The 26,487-nt window shown below is 48.4% G+C and overlaps 1 protein-coding gene and 1 long non-coding RNA gene across 2 annotated transcripts in view; one reads left to right on the top strand and one right to left on the bottom strand.

Annotated features, from left to right (window-relative positions):
- LOC142256409 (microtubule-associated serine/threonine-protein kinase 3-like) overlaps window positions 1–18,069 on the bottom strand; it is a 33,903-nt gene extending 15,834 nt beyond the window's left edge. The window contains exons 1-11 of the mRNA XM_075328075.1: window positions 17,988–18,069; window positions 16,732–16,940; window positions 16,441–16,579; window positions 16,218–16,350; window positions 15,883–16,048; window positions 15,665–15,763; window positions 15,330–15,428; window positions 14,866–14,978; window positions 14,674–14,765; window positions 12,577–12,650; window positions 12,051–12,140 (exon numbers count right to left, since the gene is read on the bottom strand). Coding sequence (XP_075184190.1) covers window positions 12,051–12,140; window positions 12,577–12,650; window positions 14,674–14,765; window positions 14,866–14,978; window positions 15,330–15,428; window positions 15,665–15,763; window positions 15,883–16,048; window positions 16,218–16,350; window positions 16,441–16,579; window positions 16,732–16,940; window positions 17,988–18,019 — 1,246 coding nt within the window. The 5' untranslated portion in view covers window positions 18,020–18,069. The remainder of the gene's footprint in view (window positions 1–12,050; window positions 12,141–12,576; window positions 12,651–14,673; window positions 14,766–14,865; window positions 14,979–15,329; window positions 15,429–15,664; window positions 15,764–15,882; window positions 16,049–16,217; window positions 16,351–16,440; window positions 16,580–16,731; window positions 16,941–17,987) is intronic.
- LOC142256103 (uncharacterized) overlaps window positions 1–23,537 on the top strand; it is a 92,445-nt gene extending 68,908 nt beyond the window's left edge. The window contains exon 3 of the long non-coding RNA XR_012727485.1: window positions 21,420–23,537. This is a non-coding gene — a long non-coding RNA (uncharacterized LOC142256103). The remainder of the gene's footprint in view (window positions 1–21,419) is intronic.
- Window positions 23,538–26,487: the final 2,950 nt, after the last annotated feature.

The raw sequence follows: 26,487 nt of genomic DNA, 5'->3' as shown, positions 1-26,487 counted from the left end.
CCTGGCACACCTGCTGAGCCGTAGCCTGATGCCGTAATGCCCAGGACGCACCCACGGCTCTGGTAGAATGGGCCTTCAGTCCAGAAGGAGTCGGAAGCCCAGCAGAACGGTAGGCGTGAAGAATTGGTTCCTTGATCCACCGCGCAAGGGTGGATTTGGAAGCTTGCGACCCTTTATGCTGACCAGCGACCAGGATAAAGAGTGCATCCGAACGGCGCAGAGGCGCCGTGCGGGAAATGTAGATCCTGAGTGCTCTCACCAGGTCCAACAGATGCAAACCCTTTTCAAATTGGTGAACTGGATGCGGACACAAAGATGGTAAAGTGATATCCTGATTGAGATGAAAGGAAGATACCACCTTGGGAAGAAACTCTGGAATTGGACGCAGTACTACCTTGTCTTGGTGAAACACCAGGAAGGGAGATTTGCAAGATAACGCCGCCAGCTCTGACACTCTCCGAAGAGACGTGACCGCCACCAGAAAAGCCACTTTCTGTGAAAGCCGAGAAAAGGAAATCTCCTTCATAGGCTCGAAAGGTGGCTTCTGGAGAGCAATTAGAACCTTGTTCAGATCCCAGGGTTCCAATGGCCGCTTGTAAGGGGGAATGATATGACAAACCCCTTGCAGGAACGTGCGTACCTTAGGAAGTCGCGCCAGGCGCTTCTGAAAGAATACGGATAGCGCAGAGACTTGTCCTTTAAGGGAGCTAAGCGACAAACCTTTTTCCAACCCAGACTGCAGGAAGGAAAGAAAAATAGGCAATGCAAATGGCCAGGGAGAAACTCCCTGAGCAGAGCACCAAGATAAGAATATCTTCCACGTTCTGTGGTAGATCTTGGCGGAGGATGGTTTCCTAGCCTGTCTCATGGTGGCAACAACATCATGAGATAAACCTAAGGTCCCTAGGATCCAGGACTCAATGGCCACACAGTCAGGTTCAGGGCCGCAGAATTCAGATGGAAAAACGGCCCTTGAGACAGCAAGTCTGGATGGCCTGGTAGCGCCCACGGTTGTCCTACCGTGAGATGCCACAGATCCGGGTACCACGACCTCCTTGGCCAGTCTGGAGCGACGAGAATGGCGCAACGGCAGTCGGACCTGATTTTGCGGAGCACTCTGGGCAATAATGCCAGAGGTGGGAACACATAAGGTAGTCGGAACTGCGACCAATCCTGAACTAAGGCGTCTGCCGCCAGAGCTCGGTGATCGTGAGACCGTGCCATGAAAACCGGGACCTTGTTGTTGTGCCGTGACGCCATCAGGTCGACGTCCGGCATCCCCCAGCGGCGACAGATCTCCTGAAACACGTCCGGGTGAAGGGACCATTCCCCTGCGTCCATGCCCTGGCGACTGAGAAAGTCTGCTTCCCAGTTTTCCACGCCTGGGATGTGAACTGCGGATATGGTGGATGCTGTGTTTTCCACCCACGTCAGAATCCGCCGGACTTCTTGAAAGGCTTGCCGACTGCGTGTTCCCCCTTGGTGGTTGATGTACGCCACCGCTGTGGAATTGTCCGACTGAATCCGGATCTGCTTGCCCTCCAGCCACTGTTGGAAGGCTCGCAGAGCAAGATAGACTGCTCTGATTTCCAGAACATTGATCTGAAGGGTGGACTCTCTCTGAGTCCACGTACCCTGAGCCCTGTGGTGAAGAAACACTGCTCCCCACCCTGATAGGCTCGCATCTGTCGTGACCACCGCCCAGGATAGGGGTAGGAACGACTTTCCTTTTGACAATGAGGTGGGAAGAAGCCACCATCGGAGAGAGTCCTTGGCTGCCTGAGAGAGGGAGACATCCCTGTCGAGGGACGTCGACTTCCCGTCCCATTGGCGGAGAATGTCCCATTGTAGAGGGCGTGCATGAGGCGCCTCAAGGAGTGGGACTGGTTCTGTAGGAGAGATTGCACCCCTGTCTGCAGAGAGCACTGTTTGTCCAGTGGAAGCTTCACTATCGCTGAGAGAGTATGAAACTCCATGCCAAGATATGTTAGTGATTGGGTCGGGGTTAGATTTGACTTTGAAAAGTTGATAATCCACCCGAAACTCTGGAGAGTCTTCAGTGCCACGTCCAGACTGTGTTGGCATGCCTCTTGAGAGGGTGCCTTTATAAGTAGATCGTCCAAATACGGGATCACGGAGTGACCCTGCGAGTGCAGGACAGCTACTACTGCTGCCATGACCTTGGTGAAGACCCGAGGGGCTGTTGCCAGCCCGAAAGGTAACGCTACGAACTGCAGGTGTTCGCTTTCTATAACGAAGCGTAGAAAACGCTGATGCTCTGGCGCAATCGGCACGTGAAGATAAGCATCTTTGATGTCTATTGATGCTAAGAAATCTCCTTGAGACATTGAGGCTATGACGGAGCGTAGAGATTCCATCCGGAACCTCCTGGTTTTTACGTGTTTGTTGAGCAACTTTAGATCCAGGACGGGCCGAAAGGACCCGTCCTTCTTTGGCACCACAAACAGATTGGAGTAAAAACCGTGACCTTGTTCCTGAAGAGGAACGGAAGTCACCACTCCTTCCGCCTTTAGAGCGGCCACCGCCTGCAGCAGAGCATCGGCTCGGTCGGGCGGTGGGGAAGTTCTGAAGAAACGAGTTGGAGGACGAGAGCTGAACTCTATCCTGTACCCGTGAGACAGAATGTCCCTCACCCAACGGTCTTTGACCTGTGACAGCCAAATGTCGCCAAAGCGGGAGAGCCTGCCACCGACCGAGGATGCGGAGAGAGGAGGCTGAAAGTCATGAGGAAGCCGTCTTGGTAACGGTTCTTCCTGCTGTCTTTTTTGGGCGTGACTGAGTCCGCCAAGAATCTGAGCCTCTCTGATCCTTTTGAGTCCTTTTGGACGAGGAGAATTGGGACCTGCCTGAGCCTCGAAAGGACCGAAAACCAGACTGACCCCTCCTTTGTTGGGGCTTGTTTTGTCTGTGTTGAGGTAAGGATGAGTCCTTACCCTTGGAGTGTTTAATGATTTCATCCAAACGCTCCCCAAACAATCGGTCACGAGAAAAAGGCAAACTGGTTAAGCACTTCTTGGAAGCAGAATCTGCCTTCCATTCTCTCAACCACAGAGCTCTGCGCAAAACCACGGAGTTGGCTGACGCCACCGCCGTACGGCTCGTAGAGTCCAGGACAGCATTAATCGCGTAAGACGCGAATGCAGACATTTGAGAGGTCAATGGTGCCACCTGCGGGGCAGATGTACGTGTGACCGAGTCGACTTGTATAAGCCCAGCTGAAATGGCTTGGAGTGCCCATACGGCTGCAAAAGCTGGCGCCAACGACGCTCCAATAGCTTCATAGATGGATTTCAGCCAGAGCTCCATCTGCCTGTCAGTGGCATCTTTAAGTGCCGCTCCATCTTCTACTGCAACTAAAGATCTAGCTGCAAGCCTGGAGATTGGAGGGTCCACCTTGGGACACTGGGTCCAACCCTTGACCACGTCAGGGGGAAAAGGATAGCGTGTATCTTTAAGCCGTTTAGAAAACCGCTTCTCAGGATAAGCGTGGTGTTTCTGGATTGCATCTCTAAAGTCAGAGTGGTCCAGAAAAGTGCTTAATTTACGCTTGGGATATCTGAAATGGAATTTCTCCTGCTGTGAAGCTGCCTCCTCCGCAGGAGGAGCTGGCGGGGAAATATCTAACATCCTATTGATGGACGCTATAAGATCATTCACTATGGCGTCACCATCCGGTGTATCCAGATTGAGAGCGGTCCCAGGATCAGAATCTTGACCAGTTACATCCGCCTCATCACCCATAGATTCGTCCCGCTGGGATCCTGACCAGTGAGACGAAGTTGAGGGCCCCTCATAACGAGCCCGCTTAGGTTGTCTGGGACTGTTGTCTGAGTCAGAATCGTCACCCTGGGGTGCATGTGACACCCCCGGAGCTTGGAAGTGTTCCAGCTGAGGGGGACCAGGGAGCAATGATGCCACAGTGTCCATGGTCTGAGTTACTGGTCTAGACTGCAATGTTTCAAGAATCTTTGACATGGTCATAGACAATCTGTCAGCAAAAGCTGCAAACTCCGTTCCTGTCACCTGGACAGCATTCACAGGTGGTACACTCTGGGTCACGTCCAGCAGAGGCCCCGGCTGTGCAAGTTGCACAGGGGCCGAGCACTGCACACAATGGGGGTCAGTGGAACCTGCCGGTAGAGCAGCCCCACATGCGGTACAGGCAGCATATAATGTCTGTGCCTTGGCACCCTTGCGTTTTGCGGACGACATGCTGTTGCCTCCTTGTAATCTAGGAGGGTATATAGCCGAGAATCACCAGCGACCGTACAGTACAAAGTATCTGCAAACACAAAATACTCAGTATACAAACGGCACAAGTGGGGGTGAGCCCTTGAGGGCTGCTTACCGCCCGCTGAACAGCGGGTATGAGGCCGTAGAATCCCGTGTCTGGGTCTCCCCGTCTCCCCTCTGCAGCTCAGCGTGCAGGCAGGAATGGCTGCCGGCGTTCTGTGAAGAGGGGCGGACCGTGGGCGTGCCACAAACAAAGTGCGGGAAACTGCGTCCTACTGTGCCTGGTGTGAGGGCTGGAGTATGTAAAAAAGACTCCAGCCCTCAGCGCTGATGCTCTGTACAGCGTCCCGCCCTCCTCCTGACTGGCAGGTGCGGAGGCGGGAACGAACGAACTAGGCCGCAAAAGCCGGGGACTGTAGTAATAAGCGCGGCCGTGATATATGCAGGTCAGCGCGGAAGTCCCCGGCGCACCACAAGTCCCAGCCGCGTCGCAGTCCCAGCGGCCGGCGCGACCGTTCTCCCTGAGTCTACCCACTCAGCTAAGCTGAAGTGAGGAAATGGCACAAGCGCAGCAGCGCTGTTGTCCCCGGCGCACTAACACACCCAGCAATGCTGCGGTGTGCGCGCGTATGCACGGGGACACAGAGTACCTTGACGGAGCAGGGCCATGTCCCTGACGATACTCAGCTCCATATCCAGCGGCTTCTCCAGGGGCTGCGGATGGAGCACGGTCTCAGTGCCTGGAGACCGGTAAAATCCCACTTCGCCCAGAGCCCTAATGGGGATGGGGAAGGAATCAGCATGTGGGCTCCAGCCTCCGTACCCGCAATGGGTACCTCAACCTTAACAGGCACCACCGACAGAAAGTGGGGTGAGAAGGGAGCATGCTGGGGGCCCTGTATGGGCCCTCTTTTCTTCCATCCGACATAGTCAGCAGCTGCTGCTGACTAAATAGCGGAGCTATGCGTGCGTGTCTGACCTCCTTCGCACAAAGCAAAAACTGAGGGACCCGTGCTCCCACGGGGGGGTGTATAGCCAGAAGGGGAGGGGCCTTACACTTTTAAGTGTAGTACTTTGTGCGGCCTCCGGAGGCAGTAGCTATACACCCCAATTGTCTGGGTCTCCCAGTTAGGAGCGAAAAAGAAAAGGAATTTACGGTAAGTAAACAAAATTCCCTTCTTCTTTGTCGCTCTATTGGGAGACCCAGACAATTGGGATGTCCAAAAGCAATCCCTGGGTGGGTAAAATAATACCTCGTAATAGAGCCGTAAGACGGCCCTTTTCTACAGGTGGGCAACCGCCGCCTGAAGAACTCGTCTGCCTATGCTGGCATCCGCCGAAGCATAGGTATGCACCTGACAGTGTTTCGTGAAAGTGTGGAGGCTGGACCAGGTAGCCGCCTGACACACAAGCTGAGCCGTAGCCTGGTGCCTCAAGCCCAGGACGCATCCACCGCTCTGGTAGAATGGACCTTCAGCCCTGAGGGAACCGTAAGCCCAGCAGAACGATAAGCTAGAGAATTGGTTCCTTGAACCACCGAGCCAGTCTTGATTTGGAAGCCTGCAACCCTTTACGCTGGCTAGCGACAAGGACAAGAGTGCTTCCGAGCGGCGCAGGGACGCCGTACGATCGATGAAGAGTCTGAGTGCTCTCACCAGATCTAATCAAGTGCAAATCCTTTTCACATTGGTGAACTGGATGAAGACAAACAGAGGGTACGGATACCTTGATTGAAATGAAAGGGGGGAATTCCACCTTAGGGAGAAATTCCGGAACCGGACGCAGAACCCCTTGACCTGGTGAGACACCGGGAAGGGGACTTTGCACGACAATGCTGCCCCGACAGACACTCTCCGAAGTGAAGTGACTGCCGCTAGGAAAAACCACTTTCTGCGAAAGGCGTGAGAGAGAAAAATCCCTCATAGGCTCGAATGGTGGTTTCTGTAGAACCATCAGCACCCTGTTCAAATCACAGGGTTCTAACAGTCGTCTGTAAGGAAGGACTAAGCGGCAAACCCCCTGCAGGAACGTGCGTACCTGAGGTAGTCTTGCTAGGCGCTTCTGAAAAAAAAAAAAAAATACAGAGAGCGCTGAGATTTGTCCCTTAAGGGAACCGAGCGACAAACTTTTTTCCAACCGAATTGCAGGAAGGAAAGAAAGTAGGCAAGGCAATTGGCCAGGGAGAAACTCCCTGAGCAGAGGACCAAGATAAGAATATCTTCCACGTTCTGTGGTAGATCCTGGTAGATGTGTGTTTTCTGGCCTGTCTCATAGTGGTAATGACCCCTTGAGATAACCCTGCAGATGCTAGGATCCAGGACTCAATGGCCACACAGTCAGGTTGAGGGTCGCAGAATTCAGAAGGAAAAAACGACCCTTGAGACAGCAAGTCTGGTCGGTCTGATAGTTCCCCCGGTTGGCCTACCGTGAGATGCCACAGATCCGGGTACCACGACCTCGTTGGCCATTTTGGAGCGACGAGGATGGCGCGGCGGCAGTCGGACCTGATCTTGCGTAACACTCTGGGCAACAGTGCCAGAGGAGGGAACGCATAAGGGAGTTGAAACTGCGACCAATCCTGAACGAAGGCGTCTGCCGCCAGAGCTCTGTGATCGTGAGACCGCGCCATGAATGCCGGGACCTTGTTGTTGTGCTGAGACGCCATTGGGTCGACGTCCGGCATCCCTCAGCGGCAACAGATCTCCTGAAACACGTCCGGGTGAAGGGACCATTCCCCTGCATCCATGCCCTGGCGACTGAGAAAGTCTGCTTCCCAGTTTTCTACGCTCGGGATGTGAACTGCGGATATGGTGGGTGCTGTGGCTTCCACCCACAGCAGAATCCGCCGGCCTTCCTGGAAGGCTTGCCGACTGCGTGTCCCACCTTGGTGGTTGATGTAAGTCACCGCTGTGGAGTTGTCCGACTTAATTCGGATCTGCCTGCCTTCCAGCCACTGCTGGAACGCTTTTAGGGCAAGATACACTGCCCTGATCTCCAGAACATTGATCTGAAGTGAGGACTCTTGCTGAGTCCACGTCTGTGGTGGAGAAAGATCGCTCCCCACCCTGACAGACTCGCGTCCGTCGTGACCACCGCCCAGGACGGGGTTAGGCAAGATTTCCATTACGATAATGAGGTGGGAAGAAGCCACCACCGAAGGGAAGCTTTGGTTGCTTGAGAGAGGGAGACGTTCCTGTCTAGGGACGTCGGCATCCTGTCCCACTTGTGTAGGATGTCCCATTGAAGAGGACGCAGGTGAAACTGCGCGAAAGGGACTGCTTCCATTGCTGCCACCATCTTCCCCAGGAAGTGCATGAGGCGCCTCAAGGGGTGTGACCGACCTTGAAGGAGAGATTGCACCCCTGTCTATAGTGAACGCTGTTTGTCCAGCAGAAGCTTCACTATCGCTGGAAGAGTAAGAAACTCCATGCCAAGATATGTCAGCGATTGGACCGGTGTCAGATTTGACTTTGGAAAATTGATGATCCACCTGAAACTCTGTAGAATCTCCAGAGTAACGTTGAGGTTGTGTTGGCATGCCTCTTGAGAGGGTGCCTTGACCAGCAGATCGTCTAAGTAGGGTATCACTGAGTGACCCTGAGAATGGAGGACCGCAACTACTGTAGCCATGACCTTGGTGAAAACCCTTGGGGCTGTCGCCAGGCCGAACGGCAGTGCCGCGAACCGAAGGTGTTCGTCTCCTATGGCGAAGCGCAAGAAGCGCTGATGCTCAGGAGCAATTAGTACGTGGAGATAAGCATCCTGATATCGATCGATGCTAGGAAATCTCCTTGGGACATTGAGGCGATGACGGAGCGGAGGGATTCCATCCGGAACCGCCTGGTCCTTACGTGTTTGTTGAGCAGTTTTAGGTCCAAAACAGGACAGAAGGACTTGTCCTTCTTTGGAACCACAAACAGGTTGGAGTAGAAACCGTGACCCTGTTGCTGAAGAGGAACCGGGACCACCACTCCTTCTGCCTTCAGAATGCCCACCGCCTGCAGCAGAGCCTTGGCTCGCTCGGGAGGCGGAGATGTTCTGAAGAATCGAGTCGGAGGACGAGAGCTGAACTCTATCCTGTAACCGTGAGACAAAATGTCTCTCACCCAACGGTCCTTTACTTGTGGCAGCCAGGTGTCGCAAAAGCGGGAGAGCCTGCCACCGACCGAGGATGCGGTGTGAGGAGGCCGTAAGTCATGAGGAAGCCGCCTTGGTAGCGGCTCCTCCGGCGGTCTTTTTAGGGCGTGATTTAGACCGCTACGCGTCGGAGTTCCTCTGATCCTTCTGAGGCCTTTTGGACGAGGAGAATTGGACCTGCCTGTGCCCCGCAAGGACCGAAACCTCGACTGTCCCCTCCTCTGTTGGCGTATGATCGGTTTAGCCTGAGGAAAGGATGTATCCTTTCCCTTGGATTGTTTGATGATTTCATCCAGTCGCTCACCAAACAAGCGGTCGCCAGAGAATGGCAAACTGGTTAGGCACTTTTTTGGAAGCAGAATCTGCCTTCCATTCCCACAACCACAAGGCTCTGCGTATTACCACTGAATTGTCGGACGCAACCGCCTTCCGGCTCGCCGAGTCCAGGACAGCATTAATGGCGTATGACGTAAACGCTGACGTTTGAGACGTTAAAGACGCAGCCTGCGACGCAGACATACGTGTGACTGCCTCAATTTGCGCTTGAGCCGCTGAGACCGCTTGGAGCGCCCAGACGGCTGCGAAGCTGGAGCAAAGACACGGCAATAGCTTCATAGATGGATTTCAACCAGAGCTCCATCTGTCTGTCAGTGGCATCTTTGAGTGAAGCCATATCTTCCACTGCAACTAAGGATTTAGCCGCTGGAGATAGGAGGTCCACATTGGAACACTGAACCCAGCCCTTGACAACGTCAAAAGGGAAGAGATAACGTGTATCCTTAAGGCGTTTTGAAAAAACGATATCTGGACAAGCCTGGTGGTTCTGGACTGCCTCCCTGAAGTTAGAGTGATCCAGAAAGCGTACTCAATGTACGCTTGGGGAACCTGAAACGGAACTTCTCCTGCTGAGAAGCTGACTCCTCAGGCGTAGGAGCTGAGGGAGAAATAACCAACATATGATTGATGGACGCCGTAAGATCGTTCACTACGGTGTCACAATCAGGTGTATCCAGGTAGAGAACGTCCTCAGGATCAGAATCCTGATCAGATACCTCCGCCTTATCATAGAGAGAGTCCCCATGCTGAGACCCTGAATGATGCGGTGACGTCGAGGGATGCTCCCAGCGAGGTCGCTTAGGGGGTCTGGGACTGCGGTCCGAGTCAGACCCCTCACCCTGGGATCCCTGAGACACTCCAGGAGCACCTTGTTGTACCAACTGGGGGGGGGGGGGACCAGGGGCAATGAATCAACAGAGCCCATGGTCTGAGGGACCGGTCTGGACTGCAAGGCTTCTAGTATGTTAGCCATAGTCTCAGAAAGTCTGAAGTAAATACTGCAAACTCCGTCCTCATCACCTGGACCATTAGCAGAGACTCCGGCTGAGTAAGTTCCACAAGGGCCGTGCATTGCATACAATTGGGGTCCGTGGAACCTGCCGGCAGTATAGCCGTACATGCTGTACAGGCTGCATAGAAAAACCTGTGCTTCTGCACCCTTGTTTTTCACAGACGATATGCTGTTATCTCCCCCGAACCATCAAGGAGGGTATATAGCCAAAATACAAAAGTGAGACCGAACAGTGCAATGTATAGCGTACAAGCATATATCTATATGTGCATTTCGGCACTAGTGGGGACAGCACCACAGGTGCTGCTTACCGCCCGGTCACAGCGGGTGTGTGACCACCAGAATCCCTGCCAGGGTCTTCCCAAACTTGTCTCTTTTCTCAGTCACAGAAAAAACTGACATGAATGGCTGCCGGCGTCCTGTGTAGATGAGGAGGCCGTGGGCGTTCCCCAGAAAGTGCGGGAATCCGGTTTCACACTGTGTACAGTGAGAGGGTTGGAGTATGCAAAGCATGCTCCATCTCTCAGCGCTGCCGTGCTGTGCAGCGTCACGCCCTTACCCTGACTGGCAGGCCAGTGGGCGGTAACGAAGTGAGAGTAGGCCGCAAAAGCCGGGGACTAGAGTGATAAGCGGGGCCCGGCATATAAGCCCTGGTCGGCGCGGAAGTCCCCGGCGCACCACAAGTCCCAGCCGCGCCTGAGATAAAAAAATGGCAGCGGCGGTTAGCGCGGCAGTCCCTCAATACTCTAACACACCCAGCACGCTGTAGTGTGCGATGGCACCAGTGCGGGCAGCGCCGCCATCCCTGGCGCACTAACACACCCAGCAGTGCTGCCGTGTGTCTGTGCGCGGTCCCCTTTATGGGGACACAGAGTACCTCAACGTAGCAGGGCCATGTCCCTGAGGATACTCAGCTCCATGTCCAGCAGATTCCCAGGGGCTGTGGATGGAGCACGGCCTCAGTGCCTGGAGACCGATAAGATCCCACTTCACCCAGAGCCCTAAGGGGATGGGGAAGGAAGCAGCATGTGGGCTCCAGCCTCCGTACCCGCAATGGGTACCTCAACCTTAACAAACACCGCCGACAAAAGTGGGGTGAGAAGGGAGCATGCTGGGGGCCCAAGTATGGGCCCTCTTTTCTTCCATCCGACATAGTCAGCAGCTGCTGCTGACTAAACAGTGGAGCTATGCGTGGATGTCTGACCTCCTTCGCACAAAGCATGAAAACTGAGGAGCCCGTGATCCCACGGGGGGTGTATAGGCAGAAGGGGAGGGGCCTTACACTTTTAAGTGTAATACTTTGTGTGGCCTCCGGAGGCAGTAGCTATACACCCAATTGTCTGGGTCTCCCAATAGAGCGACAAAGAAATCGAATGTATTAACATTCCCGGGATAGAATGTATAAATAGAATGTATTAACACCCGGGATAGTAACTGTCTCTCTGTTTCTCTCCCATTCTCTGTCTGTCTCCCACTCTGTATATATCTCTCTGTCTCTCTCTCTATCTCTTTGTCTGTCTCTTTCCCTGTCTGTCTCTGACTGTCTCTGTCTCTCCGTCTGTCTCAATCTCTTTCCCTGTCTGTCTGTCTATCTCTGTCACTTTCCCTGTCTGTCTCTTTCCCTGTCTCTTTCCCTCGCTTTTCCTGTCTGTCTCTTTTCCTCTTTCCCTGTCTGTCTCTTTCCCTCTTTCCCTTTGTCTGTTTCCCTGTGTCTGTCTCTTTACCTGTCTTTGTCTCTTACCCTGTCTGTCTCTTTCCCTTTCTTTCCCTGTCTGTCTTTTTCCCTGCATCTGTCTCTTTCCCTGTAAGTCTGTCTCTTTGTCTGTGTCTCTCTTTGTGTCTGTTTCTTACCCTGTCTGTGTCTGCCTCTTTCCTGTCTGTGTCTGTCTCTTTCCCTGGCTGCATTGTAACACGCCAACATTCCAAAGAAGGGCGTGGCTGCGCATTCTTCTGAAGTTCTGGCTGCACTGTGGCTCCCAGCTCCATTCGCTTTAATGGAGGCAGGTTTTTTGGCGAAAACTGTAAAGCGTGGGGTTAAAATTTCCCCTCAAAACATAGCCTATGACGCTCTCGGGGTCCAGACGTGTGAGTGTCCAAATTTTGTGGCTGTAGCTGCGACGGTGCAGATGCCAATCCCGGACATACACACATACATACACACATTCAGCTTTATATATTAGATATATATACTGTATATATGTATGCAGTATGATTATCAGCCACCACACATGTGACAATCCCATCACTGACAGATGGCATCTGCTCTACATGAATTCTTCTCATCACACATGGAGGTGATTCTCTCACTTACCTTGGCTCTTTTTCTGCTGTTCTTCATTTTGTGATTTTGGTTCCTCACTTACATTTATTGCAGAGTTTTCTTCCTCCTGAACTGGAGATTCTGATCAGAAAGTAAAATAACACATTGAGTATATATTCTTATAGGATGTACTCTGTATCTTCCCTGTATATAGAATTATTCTCGTCGTTTCCCCTATAGTTCTGATAATCTAGTATTGCTTCATGGTAGGGCAGAATAAGTCCTATATACTGTACATGGCCTCATCTGAGGGGCATTAGATGTATCACTAATATGGAGTAGCAAGTGCCCTGTGTGCCGCCATGTGGTGCATCCCTAATGAGCGATATTCTACTATAGGGGACAATGTATAATGACGTAGCTTAATAGATGCCACAATGTAGGAAAAAAAGTAGTAACAAAAGTAGGAAAAAAGGTACAACATGGGCAAAATGACAACATATTTGGGACCATGAAACTTGGATAACATATGAGACCCATTACATTCACATTTTTGGTGCTGTAGACATGTACATACCTGACAATGGGGACGAGGATGGCACACTGCTCACAGCATCGTCTCTATCAGATACAGGAGGAGATTCTTTCTGCCTGTTAGGTGGAAGAAAAACGTGTAAATTACAAACGAAAGCATTAAAAGCATTAAAAGGGGTCATCTCAGCAGAATAACACCTGACTACAAGGCATAGGGAAGTCATAGTGGGAAGGACTCCTGCTCCAAACTACCTGATATGGAGCGGAATGAAAAACTACTACCAAGAATGGCTGGCATGTAATACTATATCTCACCTGCAGAGGGGGTAACACTAAAAATGCAGGACTGGCTGCAAATATTTATTTTAGGCATTTATATAGCACCATTATTTCCCAGAGCACTTTACAGACATCATCACTGACCTCATTGGGGCTCACAATCTAAATCTCCTATTAGTATTTCTTTTAACCCCTTAACAACCGTGGGCAGTAATAATTCGTGCTAGCAGTCATAATGTTAATCCACGCCAGCTGCTGCTTGTAGCCGGCAGCGATCTGCGCACATGTCAGATGATTTGTACAGCTGACATGTGTGCTTGGCAGGCATGAGTAGATCCGCGATCTGCCCGTGCATGTTAATCCCTTAAATGGTGCTTCAAAATGTGACCGTGCCATTTAAATTGCTGTTGCGGTAAAACTTTACTCACCAGCCGCCACCGGAAGTCACGTGACGTGAAGCTGATGGTTGTCATAGTAGCACAGGGTCATGTGATGACTCCTGTAGCTCACATGAGTCAGGTCCTGTAACAAGCAGCCGAGAACTGCAGGTTACAAGAGATGAGCATTTCTCCTGATCTGAGCGGCGCTGCTCTGATTGGGAGAAATAAATGAGCAATCAGACTGCTGATCCTTATAGCCTCCAAGGAAGACAGGTAAAATAAAAAAAAGTTTTGGAAAATTAAAAAAAAATAAAAACCTAAAAGTTCAAATCAACCCCCTTTCACCCCATTGAAAATGAAAGGGTTAAAAATATATACACATATTTGGTATCACTGGGTTCAGAAATGCCCGATCTATTAAAATATAAAATCAATTAATCTGATCGGTACATGGTGTAACAGCAAAAACAATAGTATAGGATAACTCTGGCACACTACCTATTTCCCATAAGAACCAGAGAGACACAGTAAATTGATATCAAAAATCCTTTTCTTTTATTTTGTTGGTGCAAATGTGAAAAAAAGGTGCTGTACAAGGGTCCGCCAAGTAACGTTTCGGCCAATCGGCCTTCCTCAGGTCGGACAAAGTGGAGAGCAACAGGATGTAGAGGAGAGTAGAAGATATAAATAGATGTGCTCGACCGTATACTGAGCAACAGGATAAGTGGTGGTATATAGGAGAACCTATATGCGGACGTGTTGCGGGTAGTAGATGGCTCTGTCGTCAGGAAAGCACATCGGGTACAATGCTTCTATAGTAGTCTGAATTTCTGAATTTTTTTTAACCCCTTAGATAAAAGTAAACCTATACATGTTTGATGTCTACGAACTCGCACCAACCTGAGACATCACAGTGACAGATCAGTTTTACCACATAGTGAACACAGTGATTAAAATATCCCAAAAACAATAGTGCAATCACACTTTTTTTGCAATTTTTCCGCATTTGGATTTTTTTTGCTGTTTTTCAGTACACTATATGGTAAAACTCATGGTTTCATTTGAAATTACAACTCATTCTGCAAAAAACAAGCCCTCACATGGCAGGATTCTTTGAATAATAAAAAAGTTATGGCTCTCGGACAAAGGGGAGCGAAAAAAGAAAAACGGAAAATCGGTTGGGGTGAAGGGGTTAAGTGTGCAAGGAACCCCACAAAGAGAGGATTCCTTGCAGACATGGTCTTTTGAACCCAAGACCCAGTGCTGCAAGGCTACAGTGCTAACCACAGAGCCGCCATGCTGCCCCATTTACAAGTTGCTATCTCTCCCCAGTGTTTTCTGAAGCCAAAACGACTATGACCGCTAATCTTGGGGTGGTTGATGCTACATTTAATATTATGTTATTCATGTCCTATATTGGTGTCATCTACATACAGAATATCAGCCTGGAGCTCCCAGTAATGACCCCATCATCTACTCACATTTCTGATGTTTTTGTGTTGGACGCTTGAGAACTTTCTGGAGGACACTTGGGATCCTCATTGCTCATCATCCTGGTACTGATGGTACAGAGCTAAATATGGATAAAAACAAGATAGAAAATTCCTTTTTTTACTTTTTTTTTAAGTAGTATTTTTTTAAAACATATTTTTATGTATTGATCCCATACTTACTTTACAAAGCCTTTCAGAAGATGACGTAAAGTTTTGGAAATGAAAGCTCTCATAGTCCTCGTTCCTTCTGTCCTCATCCTCTGAGACCATAGATAGGTATACATCAGAGGGATCTACAAGACATAAGTAATGAAATGTTATTACAGGTTGTCAGCATGACGCATGGTCACAGATAGTCACCATTTTATCACTAATATTATTGGGAAGTGAGAGTCACATATTAGTGAAGACCATCAGACACTTAGGGGTACTTTGCACACACAGATAAATCTTTGGCAGATCTGTGGTTGCAGTGAAATCATGGACATATTGTTCCATTTGTACACAGCCACAAACCTGGCACTGATTGTCCACAATTTCACTGCAACCACAGATCTGCCGCAGATTTATCTCTGTGTGCAAAGTAGCCCTTAGTCTAGAATCTGATGTCTCCATCTACGTACTGATATTGCTGGTGTACATACCTGACAAACGCTGAGGAACGTACTCCGGCTCCTGACTTAGAAGGTTCTCAAAGTCTAAGTCACTCAGGAATGGCTGACATTTGATCTCATTTGCTCCCCCTGGAAAAAAAGATCAAAAGTGATGTGGACATTGTCAGAAACTACTCTATATCTGAAGAGAAATCTGAACTATTGACATTGATACAACAGAGCCGACATGAAGGAAACCTATTGAGAGTCATAGTATGGAGAGCTAGAAATGGACAAGCAGATAGAGAGCAGCTGCTCCTCGTAATGATGATGATTGGTATGTCATGGGTGTAATAAGTAAATGTTAATACTGTTATATACATTACCTGTCCCAAGTCTGTGTACAGGATTTTTTCTCAGCAGCTCAATGATGAGGTTCTGAGCATCGAGGGGAGGAGCGGGATCACAAGTCCAAATAATGTCAACTGTTGGATAGAAAATGACAAAAAATAAACTTTATTGACCTGTATTAGAAAGAAAAGCTACCAAATAACACAGAAAGTAACTAAACCAATCAAAGTAGTGAGTGAATTACTCTACTTACCACTGACAATCTTTTTATAAAGCTCATGTATGTATTTTGCCTCAAATGGTACAACTCCTACAAGGAATTCGTAAAGGATGATTCCCATTGACCACCAGTCAACAGGTCTTCCGTAACCTTGCTTCAGGATGACCTCGGGGGCTATATAAGATGTGGTGCCCCAGAACTAGAAACCAACAGAAGAAAGATGGATTGGTTAAACTATTTTTAGGAAAAGTTCTCTCCATAAAAACACAACAGAAGACAAAATCTCAGTGGAAAAATTCTCCAGAGAAGAACGAAAAGGTTGCTGAGATTTATAATGAAGAAGTGATGTTCCAGTAAGTGATACCGACCTCACGATCACGGAATTCTCTGGCGATGTACCCAGCTGATTCCTGGTAGATATTCGTTTTTGGCATCATGAGACCAACTTTTGACAACCCAAAATCTGTGACTTTTATGTGTCCTGCAGATGTTATCAGGAGGCTGTGAAAGAAAAGATGGTGTTAGCCATGCAGGCCATGTAATAATAAATGATAACCCCCCCCCCTTTATTATACAACAAGGGTCACTTACTTGTCTGGTTTCAGGTCTCTGTGCACCACACCGTAGCTGTGCAGATATTCCACAGCAAGAACGGTCTCTGCAAAGTACAAGCGAGCCAATGACACAGGTAAAGGTCCTCTGGTGCTTAGAAGGCTCGCACAGTCTCCACCTATAGAAAAAAGGAAATATGGCCGATGAGAGATTATAGAGCAGATCACAATGGTGTATAATGAGAAGTAACTGGAGAATTTAGGGCAGGATAGAAAAGGTGATGAGATGTAAGCAGACATGGGCTGAATATAATAAATGTACACATCCTACCTCCTACATGCTCCATAACCATACACAGATGAGATGTAGTTGGGAAGGAGCAGAGCATGGAGACCACAAAGGGACAATCAATGAATGATAAGATGTCCCTCTCCAGGAAAGCTTGTTCTATTTTCGTTGGAGTATTAAGCTCCTGCTTGTCCAGTTTCTTCATAGCAAAGATCTTCTGGGAGTCTTTATGGCGCACTAAGTTGACCGCGCTGGAGAAAAGGAAAATCCATGGTTTATAGAAGTCGTCATATGATCTTCTGTACTAATGATTAATACTAGAAGTCCGAATGCATTAGACATTCATATAATAACACTGTATAAAAGGTCATGGGATGTCAGTGCCACGCCTGCCACGTCCTCACCCGTGTCACTTTACAAATGAGCGAGTCTCCTGAATTTTATTTGGCTTAGGCGAGCTTTGCACGTTGCGACATCGCAAGCCGATGCTGCGATGTCGCACGCGATAGTCCCCGCCCTCGTCGCAGGTACAATATATTGTGATAGCTGGCGTAGCGAAAATTATCGCTACACCAGCTTCACATGCACTCACCTGCCCTGCGATCGTCGCTCTGGCTGGCGACCCGCCTCCTTCCTAAGGGGGCGGGTCGTGCGGCGTCATAGCGACGTCACACGGCAGGCGGCCAATAGCGGCGGAGGGGCGGAGATGAGCAGGATGTAAACATCCCGCCCACCTCCTTACTTCCGTATAGCCGCCGGCGGCAGGTAAGGAGATGTTCCTCGCTCCTGCAGCTTCATACACAGCCATGTGTGCTGCCGCAGGAACGAGGAACTGCATCGTACCTGTCGCAGCACTGGCATTATGGAAATGTCGGAGAATGCACCGATGATACGATAGCGACGCTTTTGCGCTCGTTAATCGTATCATCTAGCATTTACACACTACGATGTCGAAAGTGATGCTGGAAGTGCGTCACTTTCGATTTGACCCCACCGACATCGCACGTGCGATGTTGCAACGTGCAAAGCCGCCCTTAGAGTCACTAGGTTTGGTTGTAGTTTTAGCACATCGAATCCTCAAAAATTCAGATTCACTAGAGCCTGACATTTTTCAGCCATTCGTAGCTAATTGAATTTGTTACAGAACTTCATGTTATTGAGCTGAATAGTGACAATTAGGTGTGTACAGTGATGTGGACTCGCCATTTGTCTCTGATCACATTGGATGGCAGAGCACAGACGCATAAGAACTGTCATAGGGACATGAGAAATGCACATTATGCCAACAGAAATCTTACCCAAAACCTCCACTGCCGATCAGTCTGGACATCTCATAATCGCTCGTACACGGCGTTCTCGGCCGGTTCAATGTTGCGATCATGTTCTATAAAAGAATAAGAAATTATTTTAAGATACAGAAACTGCAAGAAAAAAGCTCCAGATGGAAAAACGTTTCCCGTCTATTTTATGTCCCAGCTGATTATACTGATCTGATGTAGAGGAGGATACAAGCCGGACGCTCGGCTTGTAATGGGGGATCCTCCATACACCGGGATCATTGTACAGCACAGGATAATATGGGAGATCACACCAGTGAGAACGGACTATAAATGCTGTTATAACTTAGAATAGAGATATCCCATGGGTCTATGGGGTGATATTAGAGGAGTCATTCACACCCCAGGGTCTGATAATATACAGTAGTAGCATTAAACAAATTCCCATAAAAATACAAAATTTTATTCAAGATATTTTTTTTTAAAGGGGTTATCCGGCTTATTGTGACTTTTTTTTATTATTTCCCTATTGGGCTACATTGGGGCAGGTAAGTAGATAGAGAGCACTTACCTGCCCTGCTGTCAGCCCCTCTCCCCCGGCTCAGAGTGGTCATGTGACCGCTCCTGCCGCGATTTTGCTGCTTCCGGTCATTTCATGTCAACATGGGCAGGACCATGTTGACATGCAAATCTGGAAACAGCTTGTTACCGCCCTACTGGGAGGGTACAGTGCGTGGAGTCCCCGCCCCCTTCCCTGCACCCTCCCACACATTCCCCCGCACACCGTACTCTCCCCACAACCTCCCCCTGCACTGCTTTGGGGTCCGTGACCTGGGGGAGGAGCCTGCGGCTGCCATGGTGTCAGCGCCAGCACCGGGCCCCCTGCTCAGGATCGCACATTCAAATGTACCGGTATCACAGATCACAGATGCCGATATATTTGAAAGCGCTGATGAGAGGGAGCGCAGCGCTGCTTCTCATCACTAACCCGCTGTCTGTGTCTGACAGTTCAGGACAGCGGTGACGTCACTACTGTGCTGGTATGTCCTGATCAGACAGCGTGCGAACGTGCAGGAGCGGCGGGGACCGAGGACGGGTGAGTATGTATTCCCTACGTGTGTTCCCTATGGGGGCAGGGGGGTCGGTACAGAGCGCTGTGTGTGTGTGTTTGTTGCAGAGCCCTGTGTGTGTGTGCGGTGCAGAGCCCCATGTGTGTGTGCGGTGCAGAGCCCCATGTGTGTGTGCGGTGCAGAGCCCCATGTGTGTGTGCGGTGCAGAGCCCTATGTGTGTGTGCGGTGCAGAGCCCTATGTGTCTGTGCGGTGTGCAGAGCCCTATGTGTGTGTGCTGTGCAGAGCCCCATGTGTGTGCGGTGCAGAGCCCCATGTGTGTGTGCGGTGCAGAGCCCCATGTGTGTGTGCGGCGCAGAGCCCTATGTGTGTGTGCGGTGTGCAGAGCCCTATGTGTGTGCGGTGCAGAGCCCCATGTGTGTGTGCGGTGCATAGCCCTATGTGTGTGCGGTGCAGAGCCCTATGTGTGTGTGCGGTGTGCAGAGCCCTATGTGTGTGTGCGGTGCAGAGCCCTATGTGTTTGTGGTTTGCAGAGCCCTATGTTTGTGTGGGGTGCAGAGCCCCATTTGTTTGTGCTGTGCAGAGCCCTATGTGTGTGTGCGGTGCAGAGCCATATGTGTGTGTGCACGGTGCAGAGCCATATGTGTGTGTGCGGTGCAGAGTCTGATGTGTGTGTGATGCAGAGCCATATATGTGTGTGCGGTGCAGAGACCTATGTGTGTGTGCGGTGCAGAGCCCCATGTGTGTGTGCGGTGCAGAGCCCCATGTGTGTGTGCGGTGTGCAGAGCCCTATGTGTGTGTGCGGTGCAGAGCCCCATGTGTGTGTGCGGTGCAGAGCCCTATGTGTGTGTGCAGTGCAGAGCCCTATGTGTGTGTGCGGTGTGCAGAGCCCTATGTGTGTGTGCGGTGTGCAGAGCCCTATGTGTGTGTGCGGTGCAGAGTCCTATGTGTTTGTGGTGTGCAGAGCCCAATTTGTTTGTGCTGTGCAGAGCCCTATGTGTGTGTGCGGTGCAGAGCCATATGTGTGTGTGCACGGTGCAGAGCCATATGTGTGTGTGCGGTGCAGAGTACGATGTGTGTGTGATGCAGAGCCATATGTGTGTGTGCGGTGCAGAGCCCTATGTGTGTGTGCGGTGTGCAGAGTCCTATGTGTGTGTGCGGTGCAGAGCCCTATGTGTGTGTGTTGTGCAGAGCCCTATGTGTGTGTGGGGTGCAGAGCCCTATGTGTGTGTGGGGTGCAGAGCCCTATGTGTGTGCAGTGCAGAGCCCTATGTGTGTGCGATGCAGAGCCAAATGTGTGTGTGCGGTGCAGAGCCCTATGTGTTTGTGCGGTGTGCAGAGCCCTATGTGTGTGTGCGGTGCAGAGCCCTATGTGTGTGTGTTGTGCAGAGCCCTATATGTGTGTGGGGTGCAGAGCCCTATGTGTGTGTGCAGTGCAGAGCCCTATGTGTGTGTGCAGTGCAGAGCCCTATGTGTGTGTGCAGTGCAGAGCCCTATGTGTGTGTGCGGTGCAGAGCCATATGTGTGTGTGCACGGTGCAGAGCCATATGTGTGTGTGCGGTGCAGAGTCCGATGTGTGTGTGATGCAGAGCCGTATGTGTGTGTGCGGTGCACAGCCATATGTGTGTGTGCGGTGCAGAGCCCGATGTGGTGTGTGGTACAGAGCCATATGTGTGTGTGCGGTGCAGAGCCTGATGTGGTGTGTGATGCAGAGCACGATGTGTGTGTGCGGTGCAGAGCCCGATGTGGGGCTGTTATTTGCAATGCTGTAGTGATAACAGGTCAGGTGCTGGGGCAGAATACTGACATGGAATGTGTGTGTGCAGAGGGCGGGCAGGGGCGAGGCTGGACACTGGGGCGGGGCTGGACAGTGAGGTGGGCGGGGCCAGCTCTGACTGAGGTTTAGCACAGGAAGTGGTCAGTTTGCTTGTGCTGAATGTAAACAAAGAGCTGCAGAAAATAAAGGGTGAATTCAAGAGGAATAAAAGTTAGAAAACAAAAAATAACAATGTAGGGGTGTTTTATATGACAATACAGCACAGATTAGCGTAACAAAAAATTTTGAGTTTATGTCGGACAACCCCTTTAAAGAAACGGGAATAAACCTGACAGACCAAAATATATAGACACACAAAATATGTGCGAAATATGACCAAAGGTACAGAAAAGGAAAGGATTAGCTGTCACAACAATAGGACAATAAGGCTAAGATTAGCCACAGAGACGCAGTATGAATTTCACATGCCATTGACTGATGTCAGTAGAGGTCACTTTACATTGTTTTGCCCCTGATATACCCGCACTGTGTTAACTGTGTTAAGGTAACCTTGGCTACATCTGTATAAGGGACATTTCCATCATGACCTCTATTATCTCTTCTGCAGCATTTACAAGCCGGAAGACTCTGATAGAGTGAAACAGAGGCAGAATACAGACTTCCCACCACTGAACTGTGACCACATCAGCAGAATACAGACTGTGATCACAGAGGATGGAGCTGCAGAGACAGGCAGCCATAAAGTATTCTGCGTCTGCAAGGAGCTGACAGGGAGGCCTGTGAAATCTAGCACCAGATCTTCTGATATTGGACCGGTGCTCTGGAGAAGATCAGAAAACAAGAACATGAAAGAGAAGATGAGGCTCCTTACCTGGTGTCCCAGTGAGTGGGATGGACCTTCCAGTACAGACAGCACTTCTTGGGCCAGTTCATTAATATAAGCCAAATCTCCATTTTGAGATCTATATTGAGCCTGTAAAGATAAAAACAAACAGGAATGAAAATCCAGAATTGAGAAAGGGCAGAATATAGGACGCCATTTTGTAACAATTTGCTCCTCTTTCCGCAGATACAATTACTACATATCTGGGGATTCAGTCATGTATTATCTTAGAGTCAGCCTAAAGAAGAAACAAGGGAAAAAAATCCATTATGGAGAAGTTTTGTGCGGAGCGTCCACCACTTACCTGCTGTTGTAAGGTCCTGATGTTCTTACATAAATCCTTCATATACTCTGAGGTGAGGTCACCTCGCCGGTATTTGTTCAGGCAGTCCTTTACTTGCTCCAACACTAGCTGATAAGTGAAGCTGAGGACACCATCGGGGGGTAGAAGCTCATAGGCATGGGAATAGGTGGCAAGAATATCCCATAGTGCTTCTACCTCAAAATTGTGCGAAAAATGTTTAGCCATAGCGAACAACTAACTGCAAGTTTAGTCACCAACTATAGAATCAACAAATGGCAACCGTGACTGTGTGTACATTCTATATAGGGAATGTCACTTGTGATGTCATAATGGCCGCCATTCCGTCATCAGTGATGTCATGATGGAATCTTAAATAGGCAACTCTGCACAAATCGCAATATTTAAAGTGGAAACACCATACAATTAAATATATCTTCATGTTATGACAACTGTTCTTTTATTTTCTATTAGAACGCTACTAGGATGAAGGCAGTACCCAAGTATAATGCTGCACCTTGTGTACCCCTCAAAATAAAACCCTAGTCCTGACGTGTTTCTTCCTCACTGTCATGGTGTTCTCATGGGCCTGTATATGCTAGGGATGAAAGAGGAATAATGTATAACTGTGAATAACTTGGTCAGTTAATCTTCTGAACACAAGAAGCGTAACAGGTCCTGTAATGGGAGGTAGACCTTATCCGGAGTGCAGAGTGCTGCACAACCAGAGTAAAAAATTGGGGAGGAAGACCTGTTGCCGTTCTTATATTCGGATTAGGACGCCTTGGCATGGAAGCAGAAACGCGTGGGAAGGTTTTCTTTTCGTTAACACAAAGTGCAGCATCACACTTGGGTACTGTCCTTGTGAGGGTGGGAGCCACTACACAGGGGCACGACAGGGAAAAGTAGGGTCAGTCATGCTGATGTGGCCCCTCAAGTGGCTCCACAAATTACAACAACTTATCTTCTTGATTGGGTGAAAGTGCAACAATTTACTACTGACACGGATATTAATATTACACTTTATTGCATCTATAATGCTTTGATATACCTTTTTACGTTCTTTATTGTGTTATCAGGTGGTCTGCATAGGTTCTTGGTCATTATTGTGGGTATGTCCCCATTTTTTGATGTTACTATTAAAAGCTATATTTTAACAATAGAATCTCTCAATGCTATTTACTGACCCTATTCTGAGTCCGGCAGTACTGTTGAGTGTTTATTGCTGTGTAACATTAACAAATTTGAAAAAAAATATTGAAGTGATAAAACAATTAGATCATTAATAGGAATCATTGTGTCTTTGTATACCTCCATTGACCAAAAATGCAGCATCTTACAGCTCTACACTGGGTGCAGACTTATTAGGTAAGTTGTATTTTAGCGGATTTTTTTTATTATTGATCAACAACTATGTTCTCAATCAACCCAAAAGACTCATAAATATATAAGCTTAATATTTTTGGAAGTTGGAGTGTTTTTTTTTTAGATTTGGCTATTTTAGGAGGATATCTGTTTGTGCAGGTAACTATTACTGTGCAGAATTATTAGGCAACTTAATAAAAACCAAATATATTCCCATCTCACTTGTTTATTTTCACAAGGTAAACCAATATAACAGCACAAAATTTAGAAATAAACATTTCTGACATGCAAAAACAAAACCCAAAAAAATTAGTGACCAATATAGCAACCTTTCTTTTTGATGACACTCAACAGCCTACCATCCATAGATTCTGTCAGTTGCTTGATCTGTTTACAAATAACATTGCGTGCAGCAGCCACCACAGCCTGTTCCGAGAGGTGTACTGCTTTCCCTCCCTGTAGATCTTACATTTTATGAGGGACCATAGGTTCTCTATGGGGTTCAGATCAGGTGAACAAGGGGGCCATGTCATTATTTTTTCATCTTTTAGAAAATCGTGTTTTTTTTAACGATACTGACTTCTGCCTGTACCACTGCTTGAAGAAGTTGTCTTCCAGAAACTGGCAGTAGGTCTGGGAGTTGAGGTTGTCCTTGAAACGTGTGTGTTTTATGTTTCTCCTTTTGTAACACAGGCGCGCCCAGTTTTTCCTTTTGTAACGTAGTGGTTACTTCTTTTGTAACCCAGATGTTGCATACTAGCTACAAGGTTTTTTTCCTTGTCTGTTTTTACAGCCCAGAGTATCCAGGTGATATATCGGTGTTTTGGGTGCCCCGGGACGCCCTTAAATCAGTCAGAAGTGGGGGTGACTGAGTTTCATGTTTAACCTCTCATCACCCTCTGGTTGCTAAATCTTCTTTTCCTCATACACTTGAACTTTGTGTTCCAAATAAATTTATTACCTATTTGGATTTATTCTCTTTTATCTGGTATTGGGGTACCACATCTGTTCCACCTGAATGTCCTGGTGACATATGTCTTTGGCACATCATGGGGTACCCCAATATTAGTGAAAAGATTCTAATATTGCATTTATTTTGTGTTCACCATTTGGGGTGTCTATGTGAAACTGAGTCACCCATTGGGGTACCCAAATTTAAAAGCTATGCATTACCTTTTTGGATTTATTCTCTTTTATCTGGTATTGGGGTACCACATCTGTTCCACCTGAATGTCCTGGCAACATATCTGTCTTTGGCACGTCATGGGGTACCCCAAAATCAGTGAAAAGATTCTAATATTGCATTTACTTTGTGTTCACCATTTGGGGTGTCTATGTGAAGCTGGGTCACCCATTGGGGTACCCAAATTTAAAAGCTACGCATTACCTTTTTGGATTTATTCTCTTTTATCTGGTATTGGGGTACCACATCTGTTACACCTGAATGTCCTGGTGACATATCTGTCTTTGGCACATCATGGGGTACCCCAAAATCAGTGAAAAGATTCTAATATTGCATTTACTTTGTGTTCACCATTTGGGGTGTCTATGTGAAACTGGGTCACCCATTGGGGTATCCAAATTTAAAAGCTACGCATTACCTTTTTGGATTTATTCTCTTTTATCTGGCTTTGGGGTGCCATGTCTTTTGCACCTGAATGTCCTGGTGACATGTCTTTCTTGGAGCGCCCTGGGATACCCCATAATCAGTGAAAGGATTCTAATATTGCGTACATTCAGAGCAGAAATGAATGTGTCACATGGATTTATGTCTTTGTACATCAATTAAGAAGCCTTAATTTTTGAGTGGTGCCTTGACTTTCTAGCTTCCATGGCCTCGGAGTTAGAAGTGGATGAAAGACCTGTGCAAGTTCCGTATGAGGCAGAGGTCTGATCGACAACCAACAAAGCTGTTTGTAGAGGGGGCTTTGGGCTTCCTGGGGACACTGCGACCCACTCTCTCTAGCACTTACCATCAGAAAAGGCAACCTGGGCCCCAAAGTGCATATTTATTTTAGGATGTAGCCCCTGAAGTCTGGACCCAGAAGAGCACATCCAATAATAAATGTAAACTGTGGGTAGTCCATAATAATATGCTTATATAACAAAATTACACCATAAAAATACCAAAAAAATAACTGAAAAAAGATTTATTAATATCCTTACTATAATATTAACACACAGCTCTATGTTTGCACCAGCCAGTCCACCTGTGCTTTATCTTGCATATACACAACTGACTGTGTATTTTCACTTAAATTTTGTATTTTGAGCTGTATATTGAAGAGTGAACCGATGGTGATGTGGAAATAAATCTGCTATAGTGAAAGTTTAAAAATGACTAGTAGATGGCAACATAACCTGCTCTCCGTGCATTGCTGGGAGGGGGAGGGGGGCAAAGAGTTTGTACATTGAACCTTGTGTGTGAAAAGACAATGAATCTTAATTGCTTGTTTAGGGGGAAGTTTTGAGTTCAGCACAATGAATGAAAAGTCTTTTTTTTAAGAACTGTAAAAACACATATAGATTATGAGCAGGGGGGACAGTGAGCTTTTCATTATGTTTGATTATTAAAAAGAAGGGAATTTTGTTTACTTACCGTAAATTCCTTTTCTTCTAGCTCCTATTGGGAGACCCAGACAATTGGGTGTATAGCTACTGCCTCCGGAGGCCACACAAAGTATTACACTTTAAAAAGTGTAACCCCTCCCCTCTGCTATACACCCTCCCGTGCATCACGGGCCCATCAGTTTTGGTGCCAAAGCAGGAAGGAGGAAACTTATAAATTGGTCTAAGGTAAATTCAATCCGAAGGATGTTCGGAGAACTGAAACCATGAACCATAGAACAATTGAACATGAACAACATGTGTACACAAAAAAACAACAGCCCGAAGGGAACAGGGGCGGGAGCTGGGTCTCCCAATAGGAGCTAGAAGAAAAGGAATTTACGGTAAGTAAACAAAATTCCCTTCTTCTTCTCCATTGGGAGACCCAGACAATTGGGATGTCCAAAAGCTATCCCTGGGTGGGTAAAAGAATACCTCGATAAAAAGAGCCGAAAAACGGCCCCTTCCTACAGGTGTGCAACTGCCGCCTGAAGGACTCGCCTACCTAGGCTGGCATCT

Source organism: Anomaloglossus baeobatrachus, chromosome 11 (assembly GCF_048569485.1).
Source record: "Anomaloglossus baeobatrachus isolate aAnoBae1 chromosome 11, aAnoBae1.hap1, whole genome shotgun sequence".
NCBI lineage: Eukaryota > Metazoa > Chordata > Amphibia > Anura > Aromobatidae > Anomaloglossus > Anomaloglossus baeobatrachus.
Note: the sequence above shows the minus strand (reverse complement) of the source record. Positions and strands in the feature narration are given on the sequence as shown.